This window comes from Engraulis encrasicolus, unplaced genomic scaffold, assembly GCF_034702125.1.
Source record: "Engraulis encrasicolus isolate BLACKSEA-1 unplaced genomic scaffold, IST_EnEncr_1.0 scaffold_36_np1212, whole genome shotgun sequence".
NCBI lineage: Eukaryota > Metazoa > Chordata > Actinopteri > Clupeiformes > Engraulidae > Engraulis > Engraulis encrasicolus.
The window spans coordinates 946,684-962,633 of NW_026945665.1; the positions used below are offsets into that span (position 1 = coordinate 946,684).

Sequence of the window (15,950 nt, forward strand, 5' to 3'; positions counted from 1 at the left end):
AAGTCAACTATTAATTCCTTTGTGTTGGACACATTCAGATACAAGTTGTTTCCTTTACTTTCCTTTTTTGTACTTTTTACAAAATGTGTTTTTTGTGAAGAATTCAACTGTTATGAATCAGAAGCAGAGCTTTGAAACACATAATGTCTACCACCACAGGATGTTAAGCACAAATATGCTGTGTAACACGTACTCGTATTTGTGGAAAACCACGGGAATGTGTGACTTATGTTCTTAGTGCAGATAGGCTTATTCAATTTATTCTGATCTATTGAATCTTCACTTTAAAGAAACAAACAAACAAAACCCAAATTCTATAATGTATCAACTACATCATGAAAACATTGCCATGGCCCATGACCATTGCCGATGGTCACAAATTAGAGTAAGACATTAGAACTTTGATTACAACATGGTGCAACCAGTGCACCTGTAGTGAATGTACGTTTGCATACTACATGTAGATTCTCCTCTGTCTATTGAAAAGGTGATGAAGTGAATTGTAGTTTTTCTATGGCTATAAGGGTATCTTTCATATTTATATTGGGACAGTCTTATGAAAAAGTGAAAGCCCATTGGGAAACTCCAACTCCCATTGTCATTGTGACACAGCACTCCACAGCACACAAAATAACACTGCACACTGTACACAACGAAATTGCATTTATGCCTCACCCGTGCAAGGGGGCAGCCCTCAGTGGCGCCCCATGGGGAGCAGTGCGGTGGGACGGTACCATGCTCAGGGTACCTCAGTCATGGAGGAGGATGGGGGAGAGCACTGGTTGATTACTCCCCCCACCAACCACCTTATGTAGGCGTAATGGGAAGGGGGTTGTCCCCTTCCACCCTCCATGGCTAAAGTGCCCTTGATTAAGACACCTAACCCTACATTCCTGTGACTGTAACTAATACCCTGCGATGTCTGTACGTCACTTTGGACAAAAGTGGCTGCTAAGTATAATGTAATGTAACAGTGGGCAACCAAAATATGTATACAATGTTGTGTGTCCTGACCAGGTAATGAGGTGAGGTGCTGCCATCTGGTGGAGGAAAGGGTCAGTACGGGCTCCTCAGGATGAGTTCCCCTGGCAACCAGGAGTCCCAGCTGGGACAGGAACTGGCAGCTCACTCTCATAGGTAACTTGGACTCAAGACAATCTCGACTTCAGGAAGGAAGAACACGTTCAGTCATTTTATATTAGAATTTTAGATTTAGGCTCAATATTCATCTATTGCTCTGTATCAAACCAAAGAGTCACCCATATTCAGGCCCATGAGATAAGGTTTAAAACATATGAGCAAACATTATCTGTGTTTGTTCGTGGCATGGAGAATAGACCAGGCTGTCCATGAGGAGTGACAGGTCAAAGAATGAGCCACCTGATGTCAAAGAATCAAAGCTTCCTTTTCTGACATGAAACAGTTTTGTGAAGCGGAATCACCCAAAATTCCTTTTGACTATCGTGTTGCTCTGAGCAGCAACTACTGTAAACATTTGCTTGAGCAAAGACAGACACTGCAGGTATGGATTTAATGTTTATCTTTGAACATTTACAATTAAAGGACCAGTTCAGTCAATTTCAATATGCTGTTGTATTGCTCACGCTACCCTTGATTTGTCAGTAGCTGGTGATGCCACATTTTTCGGCTAAGTCCTTTCCAATATATGAGCTATTCTAATTGGGGCGGCGTTTGCTTACATTTTTTTTTTAAATTAACACAGGCCTACTCCAAATATTGTCCCATAAAGCACCGCTGTTTGCTAGTTGTCTGCTGATGTATAACCTTTCGGATGTTTTTGGGAATAAATAAAAATGTTTTTATGAAATGTAAACAAAGAGCTGCCCCCATTACTATGACCAAGATCTCGTAAAAGGCTGAAGAAGAAGAAAAAAAACCTCAGGTACTGACTGAAGTCCAGGGTAATGTGAGCATTACAACTACATGTTGAAATTGTCCAAACTGGTCCTTTAAGTTGTGGATTAGACATTTAGATTAAGGAATTCTAGCACGATTTCTTATTTAGTTTAACATTTCTTTAACCTCCCAGGACCATCATTGCAGAATTGTTGCAATTATCATCTACAGCTGTGTAGTAGTACAACTGACTGAATGAAACCAGTTTCCAAAATCCTACTTTCTGAATGTTGTTTTTTAAAAATACTTTTCTCTCTTATTTGTTAGTGGCATAGAGAAGAGACCAGGGTCTCCTACAGGGAGCTGTGTGTCCATGAGGAGTGACAAGTCAAAGGATGAGCCACTCAGGTTCAAAGGGGCGGAACCTCCACTTGACCAAAGGTATTATGAGCCACACCTCCTTTTTGCTGAAAACTATATCTATAGTGTACAGTTGTCATGTTGATGCCTTCAGAACTTTGCAGAAAACCAATGGCTGAAGAAAATCCACACACCCTCCCCTTATCAAATAGTCTTTAACTTGGAAAGGACACCACTTATTTTGAAAGGTGATTTCAAACCTTTCTTTTGGATGTCTATTGTAACCAGTGCTGGGTGCAAGTACCAGATACTTCTCCAGAAAGTAATTGCGTTAGTAACTGCGTTACTTCACTATAAAAGTAACTAGTTACCAGGAAAAGTATTTTTTGTGTTACTTTTTTGTGCTTGAAATGTCAAAGAAACGAACAGTTAAATGGGGTTTTCATATTAAAAGCCAGCTTGGTACAGCTTTGTCGTTGCCATTTGCTCCTAGATTAGATTATTGCAATGCCCTACTCACTGGTCTCCCTACTAAATTGATTAACCGTCTACAATACATTCAAAACTCAGCAGCTACAGTAGATTACTTACACACACCAGACCCTGGCATCACATTACCCCTATCCTCTATCAATTACACTGGCTTCCTATCCAGTCAGGTATCCATTTCAAAATTCAAATTCTCCTCGTATACAAGGCCCAGCACAACCTTGCACCCTCCTACATCACAAGTCTTCTCACCCCATACAATCCCACCCACACACTACGCTCCACTGACTCACTCCTCCTTACAGTTCCCTCCACACACTTGCGCACCATGGGCGACAGGGCATTTAGTGTTGTTGGCCCCAAACTCTGGAATGCTCTGCCACTCTCACTTCGACAGTATTCTACACTGTCCACTTTCAAAACTCAGCTGAAGACACACCTTTTCACTTCTACTTTTAAATTTCACATTGGCACTTCCACTTCATTTTAATTATCAGTTTATTTTCTATTTCACATATTTTATCTTTTTTTTCCCCCTCATTTTTATTTTATTTTTCAATTTGCATTCTACTTCTTTTTGTTATTTTAAAACATCTATTTTTATTGTACTTTTTATTTTTATTTTATTTTTGCATTTTAATTACTCTCATTACTCTCCAGTGTTTCTCATACATTGAGGAAACTATGGCGGCCCGCCATAGTTTAAATATGGCCGCCATAGTTTACGAAAATGTAAAAAAAAATTTTTTTTTTACTTTTTTTAAACTTTTTTTTAAACGATTTCCGTTTTTGTTAAAAACGATTTGAATTACGATTTCCTTCGCATTTTCTTCCTGGACCATAAGTGCTTGAAAGACAGAGGGATCAAAAGCCTAGTCAAGTTGTTATAGTTACGTTAACTTGGGTTTGGGCAGGGACGCAGGAAGTGGGGTGCTCCGGGTGCTGGACAACAGACGCAGCTGCATCATAGCCTTTCTACCTAGGCTACTGCATCACTTGTGTATTAGGCCTACCCTAAATTCAGACATAGTTTTTTCCCTCGTTATTATTCTAAAATAGAAACACAAAATATGAATATTTTCTACTTTTTTAATACTTATAAGTAGTTTGAAATGTGAATGCAATTTTGGTTTGAAATGAGTGATGAACTTTTAGACCCCAACCAGACCGGAACAGTGGTGTAGAACGGTGCAGCCAGTGACGCGGGAGAGATGTTTGTTTTGTTTAGCTTGTGGTGTCAAGGTAGTAATAAATGTATTAACAGCGATATGTAGGTTTGGGCATGCATCAACATACACGGTCTTAAACCCATTGGAGGAGCTAACTTCTTGTGAAGAGAAGTCTCATCACTTTGGTGATCAAACATGGACCAACTAAGCAAGGAATTAGGTGAATTTAAAGTGCGACGGGAGAAGGGAATGTCACCAAAATTGTGCATCGTGTCAGGTAAGAAGTGACTTTTGTTCCTTGCGGTGGAGATTGGATTCGTAGTAGCACATTGGTAGGCTAGGTCTTGCCTATTGCTGGTGAAGTCTATCTTAGCCTCAGAGTTTGCTATGGGGTGAATCTGTAGCACAGCCGATGTTGTGCGTGGCTTGTCTATCAACTGTTGCCAAAGTTGAATTGCCGCGGTGTGAAATGGCTGTGCTATTGTTAGATGTTTTGGACTTTTGTAGTGGTGGCGATTTGTTCCTTTTGCCTCTTGCTGCTGATTTGACCACCGTTTAGCCTATGGCCTACGTCAAATGCAAACTAAAGGTGGCTTTCACACTCTCCCTGTATCAATAGCCAGCAATGGCACGAGCTGCTTTGGCGCTTAGCCTACTTCTCTCGCCGATCACAGCACAAACTCTTTGGCCGTCAGAGTGTAATCACATACGGGAAGCATTATACCTGTCTGTGTGTCGTGCGTGCTTTTGTGCGCGGGCAGGGAGACAGGGCAGTTGTCCTGATCTTATGCATCTTGAGATACACAGTCGCAATTGCAAGACAATCTAAATTGTTTGATAGCCCGGTCACCTCTCACAAGTGCATCGCATAGCCTAGTCATGCATTTCTACTAATTTCACACATTGTAGACTGCCCATGGAGAAGAGAGAAACTGTCACGGCAGCGCGATTTGCTCTTGAACACGCCCTCACCTCCACATTAGGTGCGCGTTTCCCTTCCGCAAGAAGAACTTAATAATTTTGAAGTGAAATGTTAAACAAAAAAAAGGTAAAATCTAGTCATCCTTGGTTAGGCTACATAAAACATGAAGAAGTTAGTCAGACGGGATTCGCCATTCTTCATCCTAAAATTGATTAGAATGCAGGAAATTGCATCTAAAAAACACATTTTTTTTTTCTGGGAGAGGACTCCCAGAGCCTCCGCCGACCACAGCACCCCCTGGTCAAAATGAGTTCCTGCGTTCCTGTTTGGGAGCAATATAAAAAAAAAATTCAGAGAAGGGACAGTTGGGATGAGTTTACTAACACTCCCCAGGCTTTGTTTTACAGTTATAATGAGTTAGGTGACAGGCCTTCATTGACACAGCAGAGGAGACATCGGGCTGCATATAGAAATGAATGTGTAATGAATGTGAATATAGACATAAATGTGTAATATGTTGTTCAGCCCTTTTAATGGAAGGAATTTTGAAAAACTGGCCCTGTGACCAGCACCCCTCATGTAGAATGTGTACGCCTATGTGTGTGGGGGAAAAGGCATAGCCTACCCTCTTTGTTTACCCTCTATGCGTTACACATAGTGATCTTAAATTCTTATCTCTGCTCCTATTTTGTTTTGTTATTGTTTTCATTATATAGACCCCTGCGTGAGGGACAAATGAAACTGTGTTGTAAACAGAAATGATTCACTGTACTGCATTTTTTGACAATGACAATGTACTACTATTATACATGTCATGGGTAAAATGGGTAGCCTTATTTCTCAAAATATAAATGGCTGAAATGTTGGCCCAGGCCTATAGTTTCTCCATGCGCCAATGTCATACTTTACTCATTGTTTTGCCGCTTTGCATTCACGCTGTGTGAATACAACTCCCCCCCCCCCCCCCCAAAGGCCCGCGTGAGAAGACCACCCAACACCCAAAAAATCCCTGCTGCCCCCATAGTTTCCAAAATTTCTGTGGGAAACACTGCTCTCCTATTGTTAATTCACTGAAGCTTTGTTATACTTTCCCTATTGTTATGTATTTGTTTTCGATTGTAAAGTGTCCTTGGGTATTTTGAAAGGCGCTCAAAATAAAATGTATTATTTTTATTATTATTATTAGATTTTGTCAGCAGCCAGTGCACAATTCATAAAATTGCAGTGCATCACGTTACCTCCCGAGTAATGGCAACGGTGTTACAGTTATGGATAAAGTAATTAAGTAATTATTCCGTTACTCAAAATGAGGCTCCATTTGTAACGCCGTTATACTCCAACGCCATTACTCCCAGCACTGATTGTAACCCCAGGAATATTGTCAGTATAGTTTGAGATGCAAGAGGGTGGATATTTGTTCAATTGGCGTGGAATTACCTATTTAGCGCTTTTATCATGATTTCATATGTAGTTCAAAACTTCTTCAACCTTCTAAGACCATCATTGCTGCATTGTTGCAAAATTCTTTTACAACTGTGTAGTAGAGCAACGGACTGAATGTAACCTGATCTCAACATGTTACATTCTGAATATTGGTTTCTAAAACACTTTTCTCTCTGATGGTTAGTGGCAAAGAGAAGAGACCAGGGTCTCCTACAGGGAGCTGTGTGTCCATGAGGAGTGACAAGTCAAAGGATGAGCCACTCAGGTTCAAAGGGGCGGAACCTCCACCTGACCTCAGGTACCTTCAGACAGATTTGTTCAATTGGTGTGGAATGACCTATGTAACACTTTTGTTAAGGTTTCATATGTAGTTCAAACTTATTCAAGCCTGTAGGATGATCATTGCTGCATTGTTGCAATATTCTTTGACAACTGTTTAGTAGTTTAACTGATTGAATGTAACGTGATCTCAACATGCTACATTCTGAATCTTGGTTCTAAAACACTTTACTCTCTGATCGTTAGTGCAATAGAGAAGAGATCAGGGTCTCCTACAGGGAGCTGTGTGTCCATGAGGAGTGACCAATCAAAGGATGAGCCCCTCAGGTTCAAAGGGGCGGAAACTGCATCTGACCAAAGGTATGTTGAGCCCCACCTCATTGGCTGATGTTCAGTGCTGTTGAATTTGACATGATAGATCACTTCTCTGGGATGGTAAATCTACATGTTAAATGTAAAGCCAAACCCACATATTTCATCAAAATCTATATATTAAATAGAAACACTTGGATGACACTAAATACTATCTTTAACTAATGGGAGTGATCAACATTTTATTACAGTATTTTGCTGTCCTCTGCATAGGCCATCGGAAGTCTTATTTGAGCTTCACATAAGTTGTTGAAGTTGTGTCCATACTGAGATTACTACACACTTTCATAAAAAGTCAATCATCACAGAAGTCCCATCGCACACAAGGTGTTGTGTGAAAATAACATTGAACGTGAGTGCTACTCTCTGAATCTTGGTTTCTAAAACTCTTTTTTCTCTGATTGTTAGTGGCATAGAGAAGAAACCAGGGTCTCCTACAGGGAGCTGTGTGTCCATGAGGAGTAACCAGTCAATGGATGAGCCGCTCAGGTTCAAAGGGGCGGGACCTGCATCTGACCAAAGGTATGTTGAGCCCTAGCTTCTTGGCTGATGTTCAGTGCTGTTGAATTTGACATGACTGTATGTATGTTCGTACTGAGATTAAATGAAACACTTTCATAAAAAGTCAATAATCACGGAAGCTCCATCATTGTGTCTATCAGGGAAAAAAGTAGAAAAAAGTCAGGGAAAAGTAGTAAAATATATCTCCACATTGGCAAAAGGTGTTTGGGTTTTCTGAAAATGACATTGAAAAAGATTTTCCAGATTTCAGAGGCCTGCTGTTAAGAAAGCCTTTTACATTGTACAGTTGTCGCGCTGATGCCTTCCGAACTTAAGACAATCTACACACTCTCTAAAGACAATCCACACACCCTTCCCTTATCAAATAGTTTTTAACTTGGAAAGTATATCAGTTATTTTGAAATGTGATTTCAATCCTTTTTCTTCAATGTCTATTTTTACCCCATTCCATTGGTATGGAATGACTTATTTAGCACTTTTATCAAGATTTCATATGTAGTTCAAAACTTCTTCAACCTTCTAGGAACATCTTTGCTACATTGTTGCAATATTCTTTGACAACTGTGTAGCAGTGCAACTGACTGAATGTAACCTGATCCCAACATGCTACACTCTGAATCTTTCCTCTCTGATCATTAGTCACATGGAGCAGAGACCAGGGTCTCCTACAGAGAGCTGTGTGTCCATGAGGAGTGACCAATCAAAGGATGAGCCACTGAGGTTCAAAGGGGCGGGACCTGCATCTGACCAAAGGTATGTTGAGCCCCACCAGCTTCATGGCTGATGTTCAGTGCTGTTAAACTTGACATGGTAGAGCACCACTATGGATGTTTATGTAAATCTACATGTTAAATGTAAATCCAAGGCCCTGCCGTGGCCAACCGTTGGGTCACTTGTCTGCCATACAACTGACCCAGGTTCGATTCCCGGCCCGGGTAATTTGCCGACCCCTCCCCATCTCTCTCCCCATTCGTTTCCTGTCCACCTCTCAAACTGTCCTGTCGTCAATAAAGTTGTAAAAGTTTGAAATGTTAATCTAAACCTAAATATTGAATCAAAATCTAATATTGAATAGAAATATTTTGATGAAATGAAATACTATCTTTAACGAATAGGAGTGATCAACAATGCATTGCAGTATTTTGCTTGTTTCTGCATAGTGATGAAGTGGTATTAACCTTGTATTAACTCCAAAAATACAACTTTGTTTCATTTTAACATACGGCTGTCCTCTGCATAGGCCATCTGAGAAAAGTATTTGTTCTTCACATAGGTTCTTAGTGTTAGGTTTGTACAAATCATCACTGAAGTTCAATCGTGGTCTGATAGTACACCTCTCAAATCTAGAAAATCTTAATTTCAGAGTTACCAAGCATACAAATACCTTTTGGGAATGTACACATATTTTTCAAAACGTTTTCCTGAAAACTCCTGAAAATTTCTACGTTTTGAACATATACCTCATACTAGTTTCATGTACCTGTTTGTATTTTACTTTACACACAACATAATTATACATGGCACCACTGAAATCAATGTGTTTGAAATTAGTTTTGGTTTAAAGTCTGAAACAAACTGTTGTAAATGGTTAATATTGTCTATATCTATGGTGTAAAATTACATAGAAGGAGGTGCATAAAACCTATATAATGTATTTATTCAAAAGAGGCCATGAATCCTTCAGGAAAAAATAAAAATAAAACATATTTGCACATTCCCAGATGGTGGTTTGGGTGCTGTGAAAGTTATATTGAAAAAGATTTTCCAGATTTCAGAGGCTTGCTGTTCAGACCGTGATGATATTTCTTCCATGGTCATTGACTTTTGAGACAGTGTTTCTACTAATCTCAGGGAGATAAAAAAAGAAACATGTTGCAATATTCTTTTACAATTGTGTAGTAGTGGGAAAAAGGTAAATCAGCTCATCAAGAAAGCAGGGTCCATCACTGGTGAGTGGTTTAATTCGGTGGAGCAAATCTTAGAGGAGCGTACAATGAGAGAGGTGAATAGCATGCATGCTGAGTATTGACGACCACCCACTGTCCAGCTTGTTCACAAAGGGCGCATTCAGGCTGACTGAGAGCCTTGCCTGTTCCCGTTCCTCGCGAACCGGCTGTCATGTTTATGCCACAGATATTAGCATTCGCATACCAGTAAGTTGGTTCGCAATGTGAACTGCAAAATACTTGTTTTTTCTCTGCGAACCGTGACGACAATGTGCCCATCAGCAGGTTCATGCGGGTAACACAGTCATGTGCGGAAAAAGTTCAGAGCTCGGTATGAACACGGGCGGTTCGCAGATAAGTACTTTAGTGCCGAACGTTCTGGTCGGCCTGAAAACCCTAAAAGAGTGGCAGGAGCCAAAAGCTCCTCCTACCTAGGTGCTCCACCAAAAGGTTTAGAACAGGGGTGTCAAACTCAAATTCGCAGTGGGCCAAAATGTAAATCTGGGACAAAGTCGTGGGCCGAGCTCAATATTCAAAAAGGACTGAAATTGTGCATGCGCGCACATGCTTACAATACTCAAATGCTTACACCTTAAACACTCAATCCCAACAGATATTGTAGTTCAAATGTGCCTGCACAGTCTGTTGTAAATGAGTGGAAGACATCACTGATGCACTTGCCTGAGCATGTGACACCCAAAATTTCATGTTCAAGTCATATTAAAATACATTAATGTGTAGGGGGGGCAAACTGTAATGCACATTTGAAATGACCTCGCGGACCAAATAGAATGACTCCACGGGCCAAATATGGCCCCCGGGCCTGAGTTTGACATCCCTGGTTCAGAGGATATTTTATTCCTGTAGCAATCTAAATACTTTTTAAAGGGACACTGTGCAGGAAATGGTCAAAAAAGGTACTGCAACTATGCTGCTCATTGCAACTGGGCTGCCTATTGCCAAATTTGATCTTAATATGAAAGTTTACTAAATAATAGTGGTGTGGATCGGCACTGCCCTCACAATCCGATTCGATCACGATTCGGGAGGAAGTAGATCCGATTCGATTCGATTCTAATAGATCCAATCCGATTCGATTCAATTCTACAATGCATTGCAATGCATTACATTTCTACTGAACGCAAAGCAAATGTTCAGCCATGATGAGGACATACAAGTAGTCAGATACTGAGCAACAATTTATTGGCTGTTTTCTGTATCAGTCTGTATCAGTCTTGCAATGTTTTGAAGTGTTTTTATTTAATTTAACATTCATTTGCTCCCGAAATATCCATGGAAGTAATTGAAACTTAAAAAAATTGCCGGATTGATTCTGGAACTTGCCGGATCTGGATCTGGATCGTCCATTCCCCGGATCGATTCGGATCGCCGAATCGATCATTGTTGACACCACTACTAAGTAATAAACAAATGTTTTCTAGTATGGTACAAGTACAGTCTTTTTTGCAGCTAAAAATGGCTATTTTTGGAAATTCAAAATGGCGGACCATGGAGAAGATCCACCTTTTCACAGGGACGCAGGAACTCGGCTCGGCTTGGAGATCGCGTATAGTTATAGGCTTTTCCGTGTCTCTTGTCGTTTTCCCGTTTTTGGTGATTTTGTGAAAGCTTGGGTCCCCATTGAAAACAATGGTGGAACCTTCATGAACCAAGGTTCCGCCACTCTAGAGATTAGAGTGTAGGAGGATGTATTGTATTTTTTCCATTTTATGGAATGATGGAATGGAATGTTGGTGTAACGATTACTTTGTATCTTTGGTCGCGGAGTGATTATTAGATATGAAGAGTCATTCATAGAGTGTTGGGGAATACCCTCACTCCTAGTGACGTGTAGAACGCTCTCGTCTATTCAGAAAGTGTGAAATAATTCGACCGGATCTAACTATTGTGGGTCATTCCACGCCAAATCAACAAGAGCCCGCGGACTTAGGTCTCAAAAAATTCTGAAAATATTACTGAGTGTACCCATGGTACTTAAGAGAAACACTGTAAATTTATTTGAATGTAAGATGTATACTCTCCGTGTTACAGCCAATTTTACTGGGGGAGGGGGGTGTCCATTTTGTTCACACTCTTTTTTTTGTCAAAGTTCACAAGCCCGTAGCTCAAGAACTAAACCATGTAGGAAGCTCAAATTTGGCATGCTGGTACATAGATAGGAAGAGTTTGTTGCAAAACTGTCAGTTTTGGTCTGTATGATCCTGCATCGTCATAGCATTCCCTCAAAGATGATACAAATTGTACTGGAGTTCTTGGCTGTGCTCTGTTTAGGCCTTCAGAAGACATATTTGTGCCCAACATAGCCTCTTGATTTTTTTCCCTTGTAGAGATAAGTAGGAACACTCTCATAAAAAGCTATTAATAGAAAGAAAACCCCATCAGTGTTTGAGCAGAAGACCTCACAAGTCTGACAAATCATTTTGGGTGTCATTTTCAGAGCACCAGAACACCTTGTGGGATTGTCCACAGGTATTTTGAAGTCTTCTTTTTAAAAATGCCTATGAGACTTGTCTTATGGGATGTTTTATTTGTTAATTTCCACCCTGAACATGGGCAAAATGCAAAAAGAGAGCAGCATGATTTCTATAACATTTAATGTAAAGACTAAATAATCAAATGCACATTTTGCCCTGACATGATCACCTGAGAGCCCCTGTGCAGGGGGGCAGGTATCCTTTTCAATTTCAATGATTTAAGGAGCACCTGTGGGTGCTCCCAGCAGTAGATCTGTGCACCTGCATGGCCTGATGAAGCTAACGTGATCACCTGACGACACCTGCATAGAGGTTGGGTAGAGGCTTTATTATTTCAGTGATCCCAGTGGCACTCTTGACACCATTGCCACCATTGTTTGAATCATAAAATGGCCACAAATCATCCAAGCTGCTCTTTTGGTTCTGCTGAAAGTAAATGTCATCTGCCTCATTATACAAGGTTAGTCATCTTTTATTCAATAAATGCATGTATTAATGATTCAACTCTGTAATTAAGTCTTACAAATGTATTGTCACATTCCTTTGAAGGAAACATGACCTCCTGAGGCTGAGTGACCTGGCTGAAACAGATGTTGAATTACTAAATCTCAGATCACAGAATACAGCTGGGCCAGATGCAACAATATGCAGTCACCACTGGAAGCTCTACATGGACAAATATGAATACTTGCAAAAGAAATGCATTGACCCTCTGAGGCAACACTCAAAGGCAATAACAGCAAATCTAAAAACTCTGAGCAAGAAGGATGCTGACCAACTGAATGTGCGTACAGATGTTTCAGTGAGAGTTATTCCTGGTCAGAAAATGTGCTACAATTGTCTGTCAAACCTCAATGCCCCCAAAAGTCCTTCAATGAACCAAAGGAGGTCACTGTGGACTATGGACTTTCAGGTGTATCAACACTTAACACCAGCCTAGAAGAACTTGGAGTGTCTCCTCTCAGAACTTCTCAGGTCAGCAATATGTCGAGCTATGCCAAGAGAAAGGTAACAGAGGTTAACCAGGCTCTTGTAATGAAGATCTCCTCGGGTGGTGTGCCGGCATCAACATTACAAGAATGCTCAAATTGCAAGGACCTGGATATACTGATGGACCTGCTGAAAGAAAAAATTGCTGTTTCCCCAAGGCATTTGCAGACCCAACTCCTCACTCTGGTACCAGACAGCTGGTCTGTGCAGAAAATAGCAGAAACATTTAAAGTAAGTCCATATATGGTCAGAACTGCTCGGAAATTACGCCAAGAGCATGGCATCCTTGCTGAGCCTCCAGCGCGAAGAGCCTCCACCGCAATATCAGCAGAAATTGAATTAAGGGTCAAAACATTCTATGAAAGTGATGAACATTCAAGAATACTTCCAGGCGCAAAAGACTACAAGTCTGTAAAGTCCACTGAAACAGGAAAACGGGAGCACAAACAAAAACGTCTCATACTGATGAATTTGAATGAACTGTATGAAAATTATAAAGCCCAATTTCCTGATGACAAAATAGGATTGTCCAAGTTTTGTTTACTGCGACCCAGTCACTGCATCACTGTGGGGAGTAGAGGAACACACTCTGTATGTGTATGCCAGGCACACCAAAATATTAAGTTAATGCTGACAGCCCTGCCAAGTGCACAACATACAATCACATACCATGACCTGATGTCAAATATTGTCTGTTCAGTGACATCTAAACTTTGTATGGTGCACAGATGTCCAAGCTGTCCTAGGGTTGATGTTCTAAAGAGCTACCTTGAGGACATAAGTGGGTTAGATGACACAACAGAAGACTCTGAGGTCTCATTCAAACAATGGATGTCAACAGACCGCACCACAATTCAAACGTGCTCTAGCACACTGGCTGACTTTGTTGAGACCATTGCGAAAAAGACAGACGAACTCACAAGCCATCATTTCATTTGGAAACACCAAGGAGCATTTTTGTCCACGTTGAAAGAACAGCTGAAACAAAATGAAGCAATTATCATTCTGGATTTTGCAGAGAACTACAGCTTTGTGGTGCAGGATGCTGTTCAAGGGTATCATTGGGAAAATTCCCAGGCGACTCTTCATCCTTTTGTTGCTTATTTCAGGGATGAAACTGATGAACTGCATCATGAGTGCATGTGTGTTATAAGTGATTGTCTACAGCATGACACAGTAAAGGTTCACGGATTCCAGAGCGACGTCCTGAGCCACCTGCGGAAGATAGCACCCCAAGTAAGCAAAATCTCTTACTTCTCAGATGGAGCTTCATCCCAATACAAGAATTTCAAAAACTTTGCAAATCTTGTATATCACCACCATGACTTTGGATTTGAAGCGGAATGGCATTTTTTTGCTACATCCCATGGGGAAAATGTCTGTGATGGTGTGGGTGTGACCATTAAAAGAGAGGCAGCAAAAGCCAGTCTGCAAGCTACAACTTCTGGACACATACTGACACCAGCTGATCTATACAAGTGGGGCGTAGGACATATTAAAAATGTTCATTTTTTATTTGTATCAAATGAAGATGTCATCTCCCACACTGCTGAACAGAGGATGCGATTTGCAAAGGCCAAAAGAGTGCCTGGTACTCGATCATACCACTGTTACATCCCTACAGAGGACGGGAGACTACAAGTAAGTCGGGTGTCTGGGGAAGACAGTCAGCTGACGGTTCATATATTCTCTGAAGGAGCTGAGAGGCCAATGTCTCCAAAGCACACACATGCTGCATCAGCAGTGTCTCTCACATTAGAACAGTGCCATATTGGAAGCTATGTTGGATGCATGTATGATGACAAATGTTGGATTGGTATGATTCGTGACAAGAGTGAAGCAGAATCAGACATCCAGGTATGCTTCATGCATCCACCCTATCCCGCTCCATCTTTCCACTGGCCATCAAGAGAAGATATTTGTTGGATGCCATTGCAATGCATTGTTGCATTCCTCAGTGCACCTACAACTGTCAGTGGGAGGCAGTACCACCTTGATCTGAAAGACAGAGATGCTCTACATTCTGCACTTCAAATGAAACAGCAATGACGCTAATTATGAATTACTATAAATGATACATGATTTAAAATGAAATTCTATGTTTGTATTTTGCTTGATATACCTCTGATTACTTATTTCTGAAGTTTTTTTTCTTTCAGGTTTGATGTCATTTGGGAAAAAGAGCATTTTGTCTCTATTCAGAGTGTAAAATAAACAAGAAAATGTCACATAAGACAAGTCTCATTGGCATTTTTAAAAAGAAGACTTCATGGAGAATGAAGAAAAAAATAAAAAAAAAATCTGTGGACAATCCCACAAGGTGTTCTGGTGCTCTGAAAATGACACCCAAAATGATTTGTCAGACTTGTGAGGTCTTCTGGTCAAACACTGATGGGGTTTTCTTTCTATTAATAGCTTTTTATTAGAGTGTTCCTACTTGTCTCTACAAGGGAAAGAAATCAAGAGGCTATGTTGGGCACAAATATGTCTTCTGAAGGCCTAAACAGAGCACAGCCAAAAACTCCAGTACAATTTGTATAATCTTTGAGGGAATGCTATGACGATGCAGGATCATACAGACCAAAACTGACAGTTTTGCAACAAACTTTTCTTATCTATGTACCAGCATGCCAAATTTGAGCTTCCTACATGGTTTATTTATTGAGCTAGGGGCTTGTGAACTTTGACAAAAAAAAGAGTGTGAACAAAATGGGCACCCCCCTCCCCCAGTAAAATTGGCTGTAACACGGAGAGTATACATCTTACATTCAAATAAATTTACAGTGTTTCTCTTAAGTACCATGGGTACACTTGGTAATATTTTCAGAATTTTTTGAGACCTAAGTGCGTGGGCACTTGTTGATTTGGCGTGGAATGACCCTCGGATAATTTAATGTAACCTGATCTCAACGTGCTATACTCTGAATCGTGGTTTCTAAAACACTTTTCTCTCTGATCATTAGTCGCATGGAGCAGAGACCAGGGTCTCCTACAGAAAGCTGTGTGTCCATGAGAAGTGACCAATCAAAGGATGAGCCCCTCAGGTTCAAAGGAGCTGGACCTACATCTGACCAAAGGTATGCAATCTTGGGCTAGTTCTTGATGG

General features: G+C 40.7%; 1 protein-coding gene across 1 annotated transcript in view; it reads left to right on the plus strand.

Moving 5' to 3' along the window:
• Positions 1–268: 268 nt before the first annotated feature.
• Positions 269–15,950, plus strand: part of LOC134443788 (NACHT, LRR and PYD domains-containing protein 3-like) — a 104,239-nt gene continuing 88,557 nt past the window's right edge. The window contains exons 1-6 of the mRNA XM_063193379.1: positions 269–1,137; positions 2,185–2,298; positions 6,425–6,538; positions 6,766–6,879; positions 7,300–7,413; positions 8,053–8,166. Coding sequence (XP_063049449.1) covers positions 1,076–1,137; positions 2,185–2,298; positions 6,425–6,538; positions 6,766–6,879; positions 7,300–7,413; positions 8,053–8,166 — 632 coding nt within the window. The 5' untranslated portion in view covers positions 269–1,075. The remainder of the gene's footprint in view (positions 1,138–2,184; positions 2,299–6,424; positions 6,539–6,765; positions 6,880–7,299; positions 7,414–8,052; positions 8,167–15,950) is intronic.